The sequence below is a fragment of the Hoplias malabaricus genome, chromosome 14, assembly GCF_029633855.1.
Source record: "Hoplias malabaricus isolate fHopMal1 chromosome 14, fHopMal1.hap1, whole genome shotgun sequence".
NCBI lineage: Eukaryota > Metazoa > Chordata > Actinopteri > Characiformes > Erythrinidae > Hoplias > Hoplias malabaricus.
The window spans coordinates 28,698,288-28,717,269 of NC_089813.1; the positions used below are offsets into that span (position 1 = coordinate 28,698,288).

General features: G+C 38.0%; 1 protein-coding gene across 1 annotated transcript in view; it reads left to right on the forward strand.

Annotated features, from left to right (window-relative positions):
• The first annotated feature begins 2,667 nt into the window (after positions 1-2,667).
• The window catches only part of LOC136665610 (uncharacterized), a 29,976-nt gene continuing 13,661 nt past the window's right edge, over positions 2,668-18,982 (forward strand). Inside the window, exons 1-26 of the mRNA XM_066643258.1 lie at positions 2,668-2,931; positions 3,389-3,627; positions 4,342-4,490; positions 4,604-4,732; positions 4,942-5,115; positions 5,217-5,390; positions 5,481-5,654; positions 5,762-5,917; positions 6,063-6,258; positions 6,435-6,574; positions 6,669-6,819; positions 6,932-7,035; positions 7,165-7,262; positions 7,532-7,545; positions 9,229-9,362; positions 10,924-11,156; positions 11,483-11,753; positions 11,916-11,993; positions 12,183-13,172; positions 15,622-15,765; positions 15,845-16,012; positions 16,772-17,039; positions 17,160-17,337; positions 17,742-17,854; positions 18,066-18,084; positions 18,618-18,734. Of these exons, the coding sequence (XP_066499355.1) occupies positions 2,797-2,931; positions 3,389-3,627; positions 4,342-4,490; positions 4,604-4,732; positions 4,942-5,115; positions 5,217-5,390; positions 5,481-5,654; positions 5,762-5,917; positions 6,063-6,258; positions 6,435-6,574; positions 6,669-6,819; positions 6,932-7,035; positions 7,165-7,262; positions 7,532-7,545; positions 9,229-9,362; positions 10,924-11,156; positions 11,483-11,753; positions 11,916-11,993; positions 12,183-13,172; positions 15,622-15,765; positions 15,845-16,012; positions 16,772-17,039; positions 17,160-17,337; positions 17,742-17,854; positions 18,066-18,084; positions 18,618-18,734 (4,746 nt within the window). The 5' untranslated portion in view covers positions 2,668-2,796. The remainder of the gene's footprint in view (positions 2,932-3,388; positions 3,628-4,341; positions 4,491-4,603; positions 4,733-4,941; positions 5,116-5,216; positions 5,391-5,480; positions 5,655-5,761; positions 5,918-6,062; positions 6,259-6,434; positions 6,575-6,668; positions 6,820-6,931; positions 7,036-7,164; positions 7,263-7,531; positions 7,546-9,228; positions 9,363-10,923; positions 11,157-11,482; positions 11,754-11,915; positions 11,994-12,182; positions 13,173-15,621; positions 15,766-15,844; positions 16,013-16,771; positions 17,040-17,159; positions 17,338-17,741; positions 17,855-18,065; positions 18,085-18,617; positions 18,735-18,982) is intronic.

Below are 18,982 nucleotides of genomic sequence, written 5' to 3' on the forward strand. Positions count from 1 at the left end.
AAGGAGAGGGGAATTTCCCTATATTTCCTGTTACACTAAGGGATACAGCTAAACACTTACATACATTTGAAAAGAGTTTCATTTATAGTGTACAGTGAGAGCTGGACCTGCGCTGTAAATGTTGTGGCATTCAGATGATTGATTTAAGAGTGAGGTTTCAGAACAGATCAACAAACCAGAAATACATGACCACAATTAAAAATAGAGCATACGAAGTCTTGATAATTGTCATTTGGGCTGAACGTAGTCTAAACTGACCTTATACTAGAAGTCCACAAAATCCACAACGCCTCCTCAGAAGTATTAGATGTCTGCTATTAAAAATATATATGAATATAGCACATGTTTCTCAAATATAAATACAAAGTTAAGTATTAAAACCATAACAGCAACTTAGGAATATTTTTTTTTTCTTTTTACAAATGGAATTTAACTTGCCAAAATATTATTTTAGTGTAACATATCAGTTCATTCAAACTGGCCAATGATTGTTTCCTCAACAGCAGGTTGCTGACCATAACCAGAATAAGACAGTGCATGGTGATTGTTTAATCAGTGGACAATGATGATGCAATGAGCAGGGATGATGTATAGCTGCTGTTCGAAATATTCACTGAAAAACCTGCAGTTACGGGATCTCTAATAGTAACGGATATAAGCTCATTGTTAATAGTTTGTCTTCTGGCCTATAAATAATAAAAAGGAAATGATGGTTGTTTTTATTTTAAGCATATATGTCCACATTACCATATGTTATATTGCCATTTGTGTGAATATTATTTTCATTGAGTATCACTGAGGAAATGGTCAAATAAAAAAAGGAGATTAAAGTGTCTCAGCATATGAAATTATATTTTATATTTATATTATAAATAAGAAATGTACCATAAAGGCTTCCATGAAGCAATGTCATAGACTAAGCTCAAAATGGTTCTGAGCTCACTCCACAGAAGACTTTTATTTTTATTGCCAGTTTGCTTGATTCTGGTTCTGTATTGAGGATTGATGATGTGTTGACTACTGTTCATTGTCCAAGTAAAATAATAATGATGTAGAGTATAACCGGGCAGCACGGTGGCGCAACAGGTAGTGTTGCAGTCACACAGCTCCAGGGGCCTGGAGGTTGTGGGTTCGATTCCCACTCCGGGTGACTGTCTGTGAGGAGTTGGTGTGTTCTCCCCGTGTCCGCGTGGGTTTCCTCCAGGTGCTCTGGTTTCCTCCCACAGTCCAAAAACACACGTTGCAGGTGGATTGGCGACTCGAAAGTGTCCGTAGGTGTGAGTGTGTGAGTGAATGTGTGTGTGTCTGTGTTGCCCTGTGAAGGACTGGGGTCCCCTCCAGGGTGTATTCCTGCCTTGCGCCCAATGATTCCAGGTAGGCTCTGGACCCCCCGCGACCCTAGAATTGGATAAGTGGCTACAGATAATGGATGGATGGATAGAGTATAACCCAGTCATTTGAATAAATGATTGGGAAAAAGTACATCTCTGTCATTTCTCCTGGACATCAAAGAAAGTATATGAAAAATCAAAAGGGTTATTAGCATATTTCTCTTGCGACTCAAATATTTCACTTGAGGAAAAGAATCCAAAAGCTCAAATTTGTGCTCTCTTGAGATTTAGTTGAGATCTCAGTAAAATCTCACACTGGGGTAAGGGTTGCTCAGATAATAGCACTTGATCCTAAAGCAGTACTCAAGACAGGAATTCAACTATTTCTCATTTAATGCTATAACCTTCTCTGTTTTGAAGTTGTGAATATTACTATGTGGAAGAGAATTCTCTAATGTCTCCTCTGTCTAATGCTATTTCTCCTAGGGACACAGTGTCCTGTGCCATAGGAAGCAATAACAAACTTCCTTTTGAAGTGTATTGGATTGTATTAATTTGCAATGGATTTTTCGTGTACTTAAATATTACTTTCAAGACCATATTTGAGCATGTGCTAATTTCAGGCCCAATGCTGTAATTTCTCATGATGTTTCACAATCAAAACAGGAAAGCACTGTGGCAACAGTGATGATCACTAGTGACTAAAGTCGTGTGATGTCAATGGTTTTTAAGGGACTCTGAAAAATTAAGAAATTAAGTTTCAAAATAACTGTTTGTGTAATGTTCTTTATTTGTTTTCTTGTATTTCATTATCTGTTGCGCAGGTTCATACTCAAACCCATTCCTGGATCTTTGCCCACGTCTATGCTCTTAGAGAACTAGTGATAATGAGAGTGGTTATAATAAATGTTAAAACACTAATAATAAATACAGTATAATAAATAATATAACACTAATAATAAATGCTATCTGACTAAATGACCTAACAGAGACTAATTAAAGGATATAAACCGGAAAGAAAACATCACATTTTCAGTTTCAGCTGTATTTTTAATTTGTAGTAAGTTATCTTCAGCGGAATTCCCCTTTTTAGAAAAGTGGGGGAGAATTTAACCAGACACACACACACACAGACACACACACACACACACACACACACACACACACACTAACACACGCACAAAAAAAAATCCCATCCCACAGTTTGCTGTATGTGTGTGTGGGAGGGCTGAAGTAAGTGACAGGCAGGTGGTGAAGCAGAGTGTGACCTAATCTTCAACAGGGCTATAAATGCTGGGTCCAGAGCTACTTCAGGAGCAGACCAAGAGCATCCAGAGCAGAAAGGAAAGGACTGAAGAAAACACTGCTGAAACACTCTTGTCTGATAGAGCTCTCCTTCAACTTCTGCAGATCTTCTTTAGACTTGTTGTTTTCAGGTTCAGGGACTGCTCTGAAAGCTCTCACTATGAGGCTTAGTGCCCTTGCGTTTGTGGTTCTTGGAACCTGCGCTTTAAGCGTATGGTGCCATCCAATTAAATCTGTCTTCGTGAACTTCCCCGGAGACATAATCAAGAACACAACAGACATTGAGCTGGCTGAAGTGAGTACTGCTTGCCTATTTTCATGTATTGCACTGGTTAATGCATATGTAGAATTATTCTTGGTTATAAAGAGTTCAGGTCGATTCATTATTTTGCCGTAAATCTGGTTGTTGTGAAAAGATTCAGTCACTGTAGGTCAATTTAATCATCATCTGCAGCCATTGCATAGGAACATCTAATTAACCTGGCTTAATTAATGAACAGCAAACCAAAAAAGTGTGTTGGAGTCAACATATACAAAAAAATTCTGTGGTAAATGCCTGTGTATAACAGATGCAAGAGAATGGATTTTGGTTTCTATAATTCTACACTTTACACTAAAATAATATTATCACTAGTTCCTTCCTACATACTCCATATAGATCCAAATATAAGACTAATATCTTAGTTGATGTCAGTATATTTGTAACAGCCTGAATGCACCTGATAGGATTTGTCTATTTTCTCTGCTTTCAGACATACCTGAAGCGTTTTGGTTACATGGAGGTTCAGGACAAAAGTGGACTGCAGTCTGTGGTGTCCACCTCTAAAGCTCTGAAGAGGTTGCAGAGACAGCTGGGTCTGGAGGAGACCGGAATGCTGGACAAACCCACAATCAGCGCCATGAAGCAGCCTCGCTGTGCAGTGCCAGACATCCGCAACTATCAGACCTTCGAAGGAGACCTTAAGTGGGACAGCAATGACATTACCTACAGGTAAAAAGTCTTCTTCTCACTGCTGTCAAAATAAGATTGCGCATCTCAAAGCATGTAATTCTAAAGAGACATACGTTTTTAAAGGTCCGTTATAAAGGAAAATGGAACTTCTATTATTTTCTATTATTTAAGTTTACTGTAGCATGCAAATTTCAAAACTTCCTATTCAGTTCCAGTACATGTAGTCCATATACAGAAAAACAAGCAGTAAAATGTCAAAATAAATGTCCTAAATCAGTAAAGTGAATTTCTCTGGATTTAGAACAGATTTACAACTAGCTCCAGTGAATTACAGTGAAGAATACATTCATTAAATGCTTTACTTTCTTGGCTGCTGAGGACACCAAGAGGAATATTGCAGAGCTGCAGAATAATTAAAACAGCTGCAGTAAACACAGAAAAAAGGGACACTGTAAAAGTACATTTTTTCACTAAAGGTACCAACATGGTAAATAAACCCTCAAAGGTACAACAGTAGTTTTGAAAATGTGTTGCATTCCCTAAAGATACACTACATTCTTTTATGCAGAAATAATTGTGAAAATTTGTTTTCATAAATGTTTAGTAAAATTACATTTAAAATTATGGTTAAGATACTAAAGATCTACCCTTGATGGTATCACCATAGTAACAGTGGTTCTAGGAGTGTAGCTTATGCAGTCAAACGGCTACTGATTTTAGAACTGTTTTCTCTCTCTCTCTTTCTCTCTGTAGGATTCTGAATTATTCTCCAGACATGGAAGCCTCTCTTATTGACGATGCCTTCGCCAGAGCCTTCAAGGTGTGGAGCGATGTTACCCCACTGACTTTTACCCGACTATATGAGGGTACTGCAGATATTATGATTTCCTTCGGAAAAGCAGGTTTGTTATCACAATAAGATTTTTATTCTTTTGTAACTCCAATGTGAGGGTGCCCAGAATACTGCATGCCTCCCCCAAAATAAAGAAAAACTTAAACATGGTGTCTTTTCCAGATCATGGAGACCCCTACCCATTTGATGGCAAAGACGGCCTGCTGGCACATGCTTATCCCCCAGGTGAGGGAATGCAGGGAGACGCCCACTTTGATGATGATGAATACTGGACGCTTGGCACTGGACCAGGTGAGACATAAACACTAACTGACTCACCTTACATTATATCCATGCCCATGTCATATTTATCTGAAGATGGAGATGATGCAGAGCTGCAAATACCTGCAAAATGGAACAATAGCTTCCCCTAGAGTTTTGAATATACACTGCATGTAAATGCCTAGAACCTTGAGAAAGTTTGCAAATGTTTTTATAAAAGCTCCACATTTTTCTTTCAGTGGTTAAAACTCGCTACGGCAACGCAGAAGGTGCTATGTGCAACTTTCCTTTCCTATTTGAGGGGAGGTCTTACTCCACCTGCATCACTGAGGGCCGCACTGATGGTCTGCCATGGTGTGCCACCACTGATGACTATGACAAAGACAAAAAATATGGCTTCTGTCCTAGCGAGCGTGAGTTCTGTTATCTCTTAAAACTTCAAAGGAACAGTAAATGGACAGTGCTGTACTTTGAGATGGTACCCATTACTAAGCATGTCTTTCCATTTCCACAGTTCTGTTCACCTTTGGAGGCAACAGTGACGGGGCTGAATGTGTCTTCCCTTTCACTTTTCTGGGGGTGAAATATGATGGCTGCACCACAGAAGGACGTAGTGATGGATATCGCTGGTGCGCAACCACAGCCAACTTTGATGTGGATAAAAAATATGGGTTCTGTCCTAGCCGAGGTGAGAAAACTATTTTTAACTCACTGCTAAATGAAATAGATTCAAAATTTCAAAAGCATCTTATAAAACAGGACTGACTTTGGCCCATAGATACCGCAGTGATTGGAGGAAACTCAGAGGGTGAACCATGCCAGTTTCCTTTTGTCTTCCTGGGGAAGATCTACACTTCATGCACCAGTGAGGGTAGAGGTGATGGAAAACTGTGGTGCGCCACAACTGGCAACTTTGATACAGACAAAAAATGGGGATTCTGTCCAGACAACGGTAAATTCATTGGCCACGTTTTATGCTTCTATCAGCACAGATTACATATATTCTGTATGTCTAGGATCAGCCTGAAACTCACTCGACATTGTTACTTTCTTTCGTAGGATACAGCCTGTTCCTGGTGGCTGCTCATGAGTTTGGACATGCTCTTGGTCTGGATCACTCCAACATTCAGGATGCTCTGATGTTCCCCATGTACAAATATGTAGCAGACTTCTCTCTCCATGAGGATGATATTGAGGGCATCCAGTATCTTTATGGTATGACATCAGTATTGATCCAAAGTGTCTAAATATATGAACTTTAGATGTACACTTACAAATACATGATTTATTTTTCTTTACGTAATGCTATAGAAATGTTTTTTTAGCTATAGTGAAATAACTCACATGCTCTCTCTTACAGGACGCAAAACAGGCCCTGATCCCACTCCTCCCAAGCCCACGACAACTAGATCATCCACAGTTTCTACCCCTAAATCTACCACTCAAAAACCTAGGACCACAACTCCCACCAAAACTCCATCTTTGGATGCTTGCCAGGTGGATAAATTTGACACAATCACTGAAATCCAGGGCCAGCTTCATTTCTTCAAAGATGGGTAAGAATAAATATCCTGTATACAGCAACATATGATGTACTATTTAGACTGTTACCAGTACATTCCAGGAGGACCCCCAGTTAACACTATTATTTATTCAGCAAATCTGGGAAATAAGTCATATACATTTCTTCTCTATCATTTGGGAATTTACATTTTGTTTGTTTCCTGTTTAGACTCTACTGGACGGTATCAAAGCGTGATAATGTGAAACACGAAGGCCCTTTCCAGGTGTCTGAGAAATGGCCTGGTCTACCAGCTAAAATCAACACTGCTTTTGAAGACCCACTGACCAAAAGGATGTACTTCTTTTCAGGTAACAGCATGTTCAAATGCTCAGATTACCATATACCTATGATTACCCAATTCAGATTTACAATTAAGATGTTCCATTTATCTCTTTTCCACAGATGCTCAGTTCTGGGTATATATCGGACAGGACGTTCAGGGACCACGCAGCATTGAGAAACTTGGTTTACCCAGTACTTTGCAGAAAGTGGAAGGAGCACTGCAGAGAGGAAAAGCCAAGGTGCTTCTGTTTAGTGGAGAGAACTTCTGGAGGTGAGCACAATTCTCTCTCTCAAAAGATTTCTGGAAATGTAATTCAAATAATTTGCCGACCGTGTCAGCACCTCCATACTCCATCTTTCAATATTCTTCTTCATTTTCTTAGGCTGGATTTAAAAACTCTGCAGATTGATAAGGGATATCCTCGCTTTATTGACCAAACATTTGGTGGGGTTCCAGTGGATTCTCACGATGTGTTCCTTTACAAAGGTAAGACCTTTAAGGCTATGAAACAGGCTCTTGGCAATCAAGTAGACCACATATCAGTTTTGCAATATGCAATTACTGGCTATAAATTAAACAAATTCATCTGCTAATTTCTTACTGGTATAATTTCAGGAAACTTCTACTTCTGCCGGGAAAGGTTCTATTGGAGGATGACCAGCAGACGGCAGGTGGACAGAGTTGGATATGTGAAATATGACCTCCTGAGGTGTTCAGACTCTTGAATCAACAACCTTCAGAAGACACCTTAAACTTTGCAAGATAGGAAAGCACAAACCTTTGGGAAGAAACTATACCCCACATATTTAAATTTGTGCAGTGAATACAATGTTCATTTGAGAGTTAAATTAAACAGTATTAATAGACGAACATGTTTTCATGTAAGATATTCAGAGTTATGTGCCTGGAGCAAATGTTAACTCAGTAGTTAAGTTTATAATCGGTTAATGTATTTTTCTTTGTATTTTTCCTTGTCTTATAGCTAAATTTGCACATGTGAACATGTTTCCCATTTGTTTTATTTATTTATAAAATCAGTAGTATTTTGTTATAACTATTCAATAAATTTTTAATTTAAATGTATTGAATGATTGCTCTTATTTGTGTGACAGATGAACACGAATATTAAAACTATAATTAATTCCTCAAAATCTAATAATTTAATACAATTAGTATGACTAATATAGTGAAAATCAATCATACGTCATTCTAAAAATTTAAATGCATCAAACACAGTACCCTTGCCTTGCAAAGACGAATACTTAGAACCACACAGAAATAAAGACATAAGCATTTGTGATCATTTGAACAAGGGAAAGAAAAGAGAGAAACAACAATTTAATAAAAGGTGATAGTAAGTTTTACAAAGTACAACTGATAACTGTATGCACAAGTGACCTGTAAAAATTACTTTACATTACATTACTTTCTTCAAGATTATATATTTTAAAATTAATTGAAGTGTGAAGACCCTTGCTTTGGTTCATCATCTCTGTTCCTGCAGGTCATTCTCCCACTGTTCTGTGCTTGGTTTCAATATTTCAGTCTCTAATTGGCAATTTTAGAGGGTTTCTTAGTCACAATATTTTTGCCAAAGATCTTACCAAGGTCCATATGAGGGCTCAACTATATCTCAATGTTAATGGCTTCAAGAAATGCATTATTACAGATGTTTGTGGGGAAAGAACTGTTGCTGAAAGGAGTTCTAAAAACATTTTCATTCACCTTGACATTTAACTGTATGAAATCTAAACATGTAGAACTTCCCCAAACCTCCAAACACATCAGATAGCTTTTTTGTTTGTTTGTTTTTATGAACAAGTATTTTTTATCTGATCCAACTAAATTAAAATGACATTAATAATGTAATAATTGGACCAATCCTCCATCAATGCAGTATGCCCCTCAGCAGGGTTTAGGCTAGACCATTTTATTTCAGCAGAGAGGGTTTCCAGTCTGAATTCAGATTAGCACTAATAAAACTGTAAAGAATCATTAAATGCTCCAATTTTTCATTTCAAATTTATTTATATTGTGATATGGAATATTTAAAAATGATGCCAGGGGCACCTGTCCCTTCATATTAGGATGTTTAACTAAATGTATAAGGACATTATAATGTAGGAACATGTTTTCTGCTTTTGGGCTTCACTGTATATAATACAATATATAATATATAACGTATTAAAAAAATTTGTTTAATCAGATTATACTGAAATGTGCAAAACTGTAATTTTATGAATGTCAAAAAGCAAGTACACTGAACACCATTGGACATTCCTTGCTGCTTTTCAATAATATTTCAAATTTTAGTATATACAAAAAAAAAACCATTTATTTAAAAGTTCCCATAAGGTCTTCCCCAGCCCCGAACTGCGTTTCGTATTTTCTCTGCATGCTAATTCAGTAAATGAACAGAGGTGCACTGTCTGTGAACTTTGTGTAAAACGGATGGTTAGGTTTCCTTCGCGTGCGGATTTGTTAACAGCTATAGCCGTTTAACGATCGTCAGATTAATCCGCCGAAAATTGAGAGAATAGTCCCTCATTTTCACACACCTTTTGACAAGTTACTGCCCGAGACTAGAGTCTAATGTTTGATAACTTAAAAGAATAAGCGGGTTTTAAATGCTGGCGCTCGGTGTGGATACAGCGGCTGTGTGTTTGTTGGGTGCTAAAGAGGATCCGGTGTAGTGAAGGAAGAGAGGGGACAGAGATGGCGCCCGACTAGAAAGACTAAGCGAGAATCTGTCTCTCCAGCGGATTTACTCCAGCGACCAGTGGCGGGAAAAAGAGGCCCGGGCGACGTCTCCGGTGAGTAGAAACGGCGCTGGTCTGTGGCGATGTGTTAGAGTCGAAGTTTATTTCTCTCAGGGCCGAGTTTCGGGCGCTCTGTGAGTGTGTGCGTGTGTGTGCGGAGGCCCTCGAGGTCCCTGGGCCGCTCTCTTAGCGCCTGAGCGGAAACATGGCGAGAAAAACGGTGCGGGCGCTGCAGGCAGCTCGGAGGACAGCTCGGAGGACTAGATGAAGAGAAAACACCGACTCGAGTAGAGTCTGTTGCAGTGTGTCTCTCTCAGTTCAGACTGTACACTCAGACATAGGAAAATAAAACATGTACAGCACACTCATGATGGCTCTAGTGTCTTCTCGGTTGTGTTAAATGCTGTAAAGTCCGATGTGGCCTATTCGTTGTCCTTGTTTTCTGAAGCTACCCAAAGCTAACTGACTTTATCGTGAGGCCAAATAAGCTAATTATAACGGCTAGTTTATAACTGTCTAAAGTAGGAATACAAGTTTGTAAATGGTTAAATGGCAGATAATTAATACCCATTGCCCTCTACAGTATGTTGTTTCTATTAACTTACACGTTTGGATCCAGTGCTGGCTAACGTAATCCCTGGACGCTGTTAGCTAGCTAACACTTTAGCCAGGTAGCAGCAGCCACAGTGTTCTCTGTAAACGGGGTTAATGTCATTGACCACATATTTAGACCCAGTAGCTGAACCACCACAAACCTGACAACAGTGTTACCTCCCGAGGAACTTTAAAACTTTAAAATATTTCTCTCAGCAAAAAAAAATCTTCAATCGAATTAAAAAGCAGTTCTGCTTTTTTCCATCTTATTTTCTATGCCAACTGCCCCATGTATCGTTAAACGCTTAACATTTGACAAAACTAACCATTCCTGTAAGCAATTAGGATATTTAATGCAAAGCCTGACACGAAAAAATATGTTGTATATTGCACATGTACATTTTACATTTTCTATGCTGTAGGGACAACAGTAAATAATAATTATGATTTAATTATTTAAAATCAGCTGTCCTTGCCCAGACGTGCTTTACAAAGAAGCAATATATACATACCAACCAAATAGGACAAAAAAATAAGAAGGAAACAATAAGATAATACACATTTGTAAAATCATGAAGAAAGTAATTTAAATTGACAGAAAATAACAGCAACTAGCAAAGCAAAAATAGCTTTTACACACACCACAAAGTTAGATTTTACAGAATTTTAGAATATCCAATTTCCTTGGAGTTATGAGGATCCCTCTGACAGACCTTAAATATTTCAGTCAGTATTTGTTAGGACATTATTTTGAAAGCATATCTGGAGTCATTGTCTTATTGTAATCTCTTCTCAGTTATGTTTCTTGGCAGAATAAACTTTCCCAAATAATTTTATTTCTTTTTATTTGTTTTATTTATTTATTTTGAGGGGGTTGATTTATGCCACAACATTTTTTTTTCTCATATTACAGGTTAGATTATTGCTAAGTATTTTGCAATTGTTGACTGTTTAACCCTTTGTGCATTTATACCCATAACCTATTTTCCCTACATGTTCTGCATATTTAAACCCTGTCTAGACACTGCCCAAGCAAGAACAATTTTGCATAAAAGAGATAAAATGGATTCAGAGGAAATAGAAGTGGAGAGCAGCAGTGATGTGGGGCATTCAGGAATGGAGGAGCCCTCTGAGAGTGGAATGGGGATGGAGTCTTCAGAGGCAATGTCAGCTGACAGCAGTGATACAGCCACACTACCCGCTATTGCACCAGAGTCAGACTGCCATGTTGGACAGAGTTCAGAGGGCCTTGTGGTAGGATGATCTATTTGTGTATACAAGCCGCATCTCATCTCGTCCTTTTTTTTGCCTAGTTCTCATGGAAACAATTAGTATTTGAAAATTATAAACAAAAGCAGAAAGCAGTGATATGTAAATCTACATTGTCATGTATTAAACTAAAACAGTGGGGGGAAAAAAGATATTTAATGAGTAATCTTATCAGATTAATACGTTTCTGTTAATATGTGTTAAAGGAATGGGCACATTACTGAAAAACTGGGAGAGTCATAATGTTAGACTTGAAACATTATGAAATGATGTAATTATATGTTATACATCTTGACTGCTGCCCATTGCAGGTCTTTATCCCTGAGACAAGCTCCAGTACAGATGTGCGTAGGATCCATCTCCCAGACTCTTCCTCTGTTGCCCAGTCAACCAGCGTCTCCAGCGTCTCAACAGTAACCCAGTCCATTCTGGTGTCAGAGTCGGCTCAGGTCCTAGTGCACTCTAGTGCTGCTTCTGAAGGTGGGATGATGGTATCTGATTCAACGGCTTCAACCTCTTCAGACCTGGGCTCTGCCATTGACAAGATAATCGAGTCCACAATTGGGCCTGATATAATGAATGGTAAGAAGCTATAAAGCTTAGAGAACTTTAGGCCAAGGTGCTGCTTTGAGTAACGATAAAGACAAATCACAATTAGTTTGTTTCAGCAAGGAAATATATATTTATATATATTTATATAAAAGTATAAAATATTTTTCTTAAGTTTAAAATTTGTTTTTACAGGGTGTATAACAGTTACAAGTGCAGATGATGACAGTGCTGAAACGACACAGTATCTGATCCTGCAAGGACCAGATGATGGTGAGCATGTAAAAAGGTTCTTCTGTCAGTAATGCTTTATTTTAGGCCATCTTTAAATATTTAGGAGGTCCCAGCACTTCTTTCCTGAATAGAATGCAAATGATTAGGGGCAGTATTATAGGGTAATAAGGGAAGATATGGAATATGTAAATTTGATGTGATTTCTTTTGTATTTTCATATGTTTGCAGGAGCTCCTATGGTTGCTCAGATGTCTTCCTCGGCGCTGTCTAGCCGCATTTCTATTGAGGCCTTAGCTGACGGTCCCACATCCACCTGCCTAGATCAAGCTGACTTGTCCGAGAGCCTGCAGGGCAGCCTGGAGCCTGACCAGCCTGATCAGCCTGAACACTCTAGCTACCCAGAGCATGAGCATGAGCACGAAGATGGAAGCAGCAGCAGCAGTCGACCTGACCACCCTCAACACTCACAGTACGTAGAATGTGGAGGAGGAGATGATCCCGATCAAACTGGTGAGGCCCGCTATATTGAGTGTTCCAGGGCAGAAGCAGATGAAACCCCCCGACAGTCTCGATTCACAGACTATGAGGTGAATGGCTATGTGGCTGACAGCAGTCCTCAGAGACGGTATATAGTGGAATGTAGTGATGGCTATCTGCCTGAGGATAGACAAGAACAGCCACAGCACTCTCGCTACATTGACAGCAGTGTGGACGATGGAGAACATAGCCACCACTATGCCGAGCATGTTTCTGCCTCAGAACAGGATGCTGAGGCAGTAGCAGAACCCCAGCATTCTTACATGGCCCAAGACTCACTCTACACTGATGACGGTAGGGTTCAGCATTCTCTGGCTGACACAGCAGGCTCCCAGATGCCAGACCAGATGGATTGCAGCGAGAGCCAGCCTGGATCATACATAAGCAGTAGTGGAACTTATTTGGCCCACCCAGAGCCTGAGGCAGTGGCCAGGTGGTCTCCCGAGCCAGGAGAATCGGCAGAGCCAGCCAAGTCAGATATACCTCAAGAGGATGATGTGCCTGTGGTGGAATCGGGGGTGGCAGCCGGGCCAGGGGACAGAGCTCCAGACCTGGCTCAGCTGGAGGAGATGATGGAGGTGGTCATTGTGCAGCAGTTTAAGTGCAAGATGTGCCCATATAAAAGCGTGTCCAAGGATACACTCATTAATCACATGAGAGACCGGCACTTTAAACCTGCTGGTAAGGAGTGCCAAAAATCAGAAATGTCTTATTAACCAAGTACAGGAGGTTTAAGCAGTTTGTCTTAATTCAAGTGTCAATGGAAAAAACACAAATACATAAAATGCTTATATTTATCATGACTAATCACATCAGGTTGTTGATTTAATGGCCATTTTACTTGTATATTTAATTTGCCCCTAAGTATTCAAACCAAGTATTCAAAAGTTAGGACACTGTGCAAAAATGTAAATCAAAACATTATAAAATAAAAGTTTAATTCATTTAAAACCTATATTTAATTGCAAATTGTACAAAGACAACATTTGGTTATTGGAAAAAGTATAGGCCCATTTGGAAATTGATGCCATCAACATCTTTCAAAAAGTTGGGACAGGGGATGTGTTAAACACAATAATACTTCACCTCTTCTTTTTACAACTTTATTTTTAAAACAAATTTTACTCTTTTTGTTTGATTTAGGATTTCATCTGCTACTGCACCCAATGCTTGGAACTGAAGTAGTTTAGCAACACTTTTTTACTAAGGGACAAAGTGTTATAAACTTTAAGAATGTGATTTGGTATTGTCTCACTAACATAAGGAAGACTTTCCTTGAAAAATACAAGGTCTGAATGTCAGCCTGTTTCTCCAAAACCTCTATGTATCATTATGCATTAACAGTGCCTTCAAAGATGTTCAAGTGTCCCATGGTCCAAAAACACGCATTGGTACATGGATTGGCGACTCTAAAGTGTCCATATATGTGAGAGTGAGTGTGTGTCGCACTGCGAAGGACTGGCACCCCTTAAAGGTGTGTTCCTGCCTTGCAGCCAGTGATTCCGGGTAGGCTCCTGAACTGGAAGCGGTTACAGAGAATGAATGAATGAATCACTCTAAAACCATAGTGCACCAACAGGACACGTGAACAAAAGCAAGGAATCTAATATTGCATCATTCTCGGGATGTTCTTATTAAAAACCATAAAAAATAATATTGCATAAGAGAACACAAATAAAATACACCAATCAAATGCAACGATTAAATGTGTTAATAGACAATGTATATCAAAAGTGTATATTGGAATCATCTCCCATGAGATGATTTCCACAATTGAATCATGTCTGTTTGTAATGCAGTGCCTCACAGATTGTTAAACTCTGTTGCGAATGAAATCATTTTTTTTATGTATTACACACATATACCAGTCTTGTGTTGTCCCATCCCAACTTTTTTTTCAGTGTTGATGGTATCATGAGCATATATATATATATACACCTCAGTTTCTACATTGTTTCTTTGTACTGCTTTCAATTAAATATGGGGTTTGAATGATCTGCACATCACCGAATACTGTTTTTATTTGCAATTTTGACAGCATCCCTGCTTTTTGGGACTTCAGGTTTGTAGATTTTCTTATTTATGAATAGTGCATGTAGCTATATAATACAAAAGTTGACATTATTAGCTTCATTATAATGGCTTTATTATCGTAAATGTCAAAAACAGTATTTTAGTGTGTCTCGTATCTGTTGTACCAGAACAGACACTTCCTTTAGAGAGTACCGTGTGTTTTCCTTTAGCTATAAGCTACTGTTGAGGATGTGTGTAGGCCTTTTTCTATCAGGGACCAAGAAAACACAGGGCAAACTTTAAATGTTTTGGTATGGAGCCACAACGCCCATGATATATATAAAAATAGTGAGCTGGATTCATTTAAATGATTCCCATTAACTCTTTTGTTAACAGTGGTGTCCATGTAAAATGCATGCCTTTAAGTCTCATGCCTACCAGTGTTATCTTCATACATAAATATGATCCAATATGATACTTCCAAACAAACCAGTGTCCTGTTAAAACACAACCTGTCTCTGCAGCAGTCAGAGTCACACCCATGCGCACACTACTTCGGCATCTCTTAAAGAAAAGGAATTGGCGATTTAAAAGCTTTGTACACATTAATGTGTTACATTTGAAGCCACTATGAAATATGTAGAATACTGTCATGTACAGTTTCATTGTATGATTTAAAAATTATTTTTAAATCTTGTAAACGTTTATGCAATCAATCAAAAATAAGTATTTTGCAGTAAAATAAAAAATTTATTAATTTTTCCTGCTTCATAAAAAAATATTTATCATGGCATTCACAGCTATATAAAATATGAACATTTGAAAAAGTGTTCCTACCCTTTGTCTACATAACTTCACATAGTTACACTTCTGAGAAAATTGCAGGAATTTCTTTTAAGCATCTGAAGTTGGTTGCTTTGCAATTTACTTGGCTTTGGAAATGGCTTTAAGAAATTGTGCTGTTATGTATTCTTTCTTCCATGTTGTAATATTTTTGTGTCTTTTAAGGTAAAGTGAGTAGAGTCCGTAAGACTTTGGTAGAATTTGAAAAGAGACGTGTCAAGCATCAACATATTCCTGTAGGTTTTAAGTAATTTCTGCTCTGCCTGCCACGCAGGTGTTTCTCATAAAAAGCGAGGGAGGGGAAGACCAAGAAAGTCTGAAACACTAGCAAGACAAGCAGTAGATGTGAAGAAAGAGGAGCCACAAGAGGAGGAAGAAGATGACATAGTAGATGCAGGTGCCATTGATGATCCTGAAGGTTGGTGTTGTCTTATTACTTGAAGGTTTTGTAATGTGTATGGAATGTTAAATTCTTTATTGACACTGAGAATTTTTAGGTGACAGTGACTATCACCCAACAAATGAACAGCTGAGGGTCAAACAACCTCCACCTCGGACAGCCCCTCCCACCTGCTCATCCTCATCCTCATCCTCGTCCTCACGGAAACGACCTCGAAGGATGGTGGGCCCACCCCGCAAATTCCTTTTCCCTCAGAGCTACACAGGTCAGTTAGTTACATGATTAAGTCTCTGTATATTCTGTGAACTTAAATATCTTATAGGAACTTACATGATGTGTTTAAATACACTCGCAAATCCGGAGAATTGGCTAGGTATAAATAAGTAATTGTAGAATACACATGGGAGAACACTTTGTAACAAGTGTTGTACTGCATTCCATATCCCGAGCAGATTTATTTCATCATAGTGAGGCTGTGAGGATTCTGCATTATAGATTTAGAGTTATGTGAAAACACTGAACATCATTTTTACAAGTATCAAATAAAAAAAAAAAGGAACTGAAAAAATGACACAAAATGCCAAACTTAAAATTATTCTCCAAACAAGCCTCCCTATGGTCGCTCGCTTTATGTTTTGTAAGCCAAAACTTTGTGTACCTCACTCCAGCACTTTATTACAACCAAGCTTCATACAACAAGAGCCACGGCTCTGTGCGCCTTGACCAAGATTGATGCATATTGCTGAACCAGTGCTCTTTGCCTCACAACTAAGAAGCCAGAATACTGCCTGCTTTATGGTGTAACACAAAATTGAAATTAGTCAGAGAATGTGAGACACACAAAAACAGATTATGGCTAGGTTTACTTAACAAACTTTACATTTGATTCCATCACTGAATGTCTCTTCAGTTATAACAAGAGCAATATAGCAATTCTCAGTGTGTATAATTTAAAGGCAGGATAAATAAGATTTCATAACATGTTTTGTGCATTTCTAAATAAAACATTCCAATGTCTTCTCAGAAACAACAACTGCAGCACCAGTGTCTCAGACCAGCAATACAACAGACTCTCAGGCTCCAGAAGAGGCCAGTTCCTCTGGGCTGGAGAATGAACCCATCCAGTTATCTAATGACTGTGCTGCAGATCCAGGTGTAAGCCAGTCAGACTCCGAGAACAAAGATCCTTCATCAAACACAGGGCCAGAGGATGATGAGTTTCTCCCAAGAAAGCGAGGACGGCCATCCAAACGTTTCCTACGCAAAAAATATAAAAAGTATATGAATAGGAAGTGAGTGTCTACACATTCCTCTGCATTTGTGCATTCTGTTTTTCCACATTGATATTCTAACGATTTGTACAAGGAAATAAGCTTTAATTCTGTATGCTCTCATCTTTTTTATTTTATTAGTAAGTACTACAAATCCCTCAAGCCTTTGCTGAGACCCCATAACTGCTGGATCTGTGGATCACGCTTTCTATCTCAAGAAGACCTTAAATTCCATGTGGACTCTCATGAAGGAAATGATCCAGAATGTTTTAAATGCCTCCAGTGCAACTACCGCTGCAAACGTTGGTCTTCACTTAAGGTAGGGAAATAAATCTAAAAGAATCGCAGATACATGTCCATTCAGATATTGAAAATAATATTTTATGTATTCTCAAAACTTATTTATTACAGACACATAAGGATAATATAATACATGTAGAAAACTTGTAGATGTAGGAATGTTCTGTGTGAATTCGATGACATTAGGCTACAGCACATTAGTAAGGTACAGGGACCACACAAGACCACAATAGGGCATCTATGATTTGGGGGGAATATAATTCTCAGATTTGCGTGGAGAATGTGTCACTTCTCGACTGAGAACTAGAAATACAAATTGCTTCTGTATTGTCAGTGGAGCTGAGAGAAAGGACGTTGTGTAGAAACATGGCGATGATGTTTTGTCTTTAACTTTCTTAAACCTGATTTACTCTTTCATCATAGGAACACATGTTCAACCACCAGGGCACCAAACCATATAAGTGTGATTTGTGTAATTACACAAGTGTCTACAAAAAGGATGTGATACGACATTCTGCTGTTCATAGTAAAGACAAGTATGTTTTCATTGACCTGTACTGTAAAATATAGCCCCAAAATCTTATGTAAATACAGCTACTGTAGACATAGATATAAATTACATTTCCCACAATGAATTAGTCCACAATTTATTAAAAGTTATTGAAAAAAAAAATAAATGAATAAGTTTATGTTTTTGGGAATTATTTGTATTAAAAATGCTCTTTTATTCTGTCTTTCTCACCACAGGAAGAGGAAAACAGATGTGGTAAGATTCACTACACATTTTTTTAACAAGGCATTATCAAATGCACCTTTTATGTTTTAAATTTTATATATATATATATATATATATATATATATATATATTTTGTCCTCTCAAAATACCATGGTAGTAAGGACATATATTCTCTTAATTCTTGCTTAGCAAAACCTTTTAACTAAATTCTTCTATAGCAGCTCATATACAATAGTAGATTATATATAGACACTAACAACTATTACAAGCATATAAAGATTAAATATGTAAATAAAATAATTTATGAAGTTTTCATCTAAGTATTTATTAATTAATTAATTAATTAATTAATTAATAAGAGAATTGTACTGCATGACTTGTGCCCTGATCTGTCAGCAGTCGCATTTAGAATGTTGCACATTGCACTGACCTTTATATGACTTTTCGTGAAAAATATATATATACACAAAATATTTTTATCTCAGTTTACAGTATTGTAATTTTATTTGTTTGATATTGATTAGTTTTTCATGTTACAGCAGTCTTGTGATGATACTCCGCAGATTCAGAAAGTGTCAGAATTCCCATGCCCTATCTGCCACCGTGTTTACCCCATGCAGAAACGCCTCACTCAGCACATGAAGACACACAGTACTGAGAAACCTCACATGTGTGATAAGGTACAAACACCAAAGTTCTTCATACTACGACTATATTAAACAAAACCTTTTAATGAAAAACAAGCCCTGCAAATAAGATGAAGTTGGTGTAATATGCTTGAAATGTCATAAATGAAGAGTTTGAGTCCTGCACAGTACATTACAAGAGTCAAGAAATATTTGTATACCAATTCAGCTTCCAGCTAAAATGTCGGTTATATATTATTCATTGCTAACTGTCAGTGCTAACTGTCTGGTAATAAACCTGC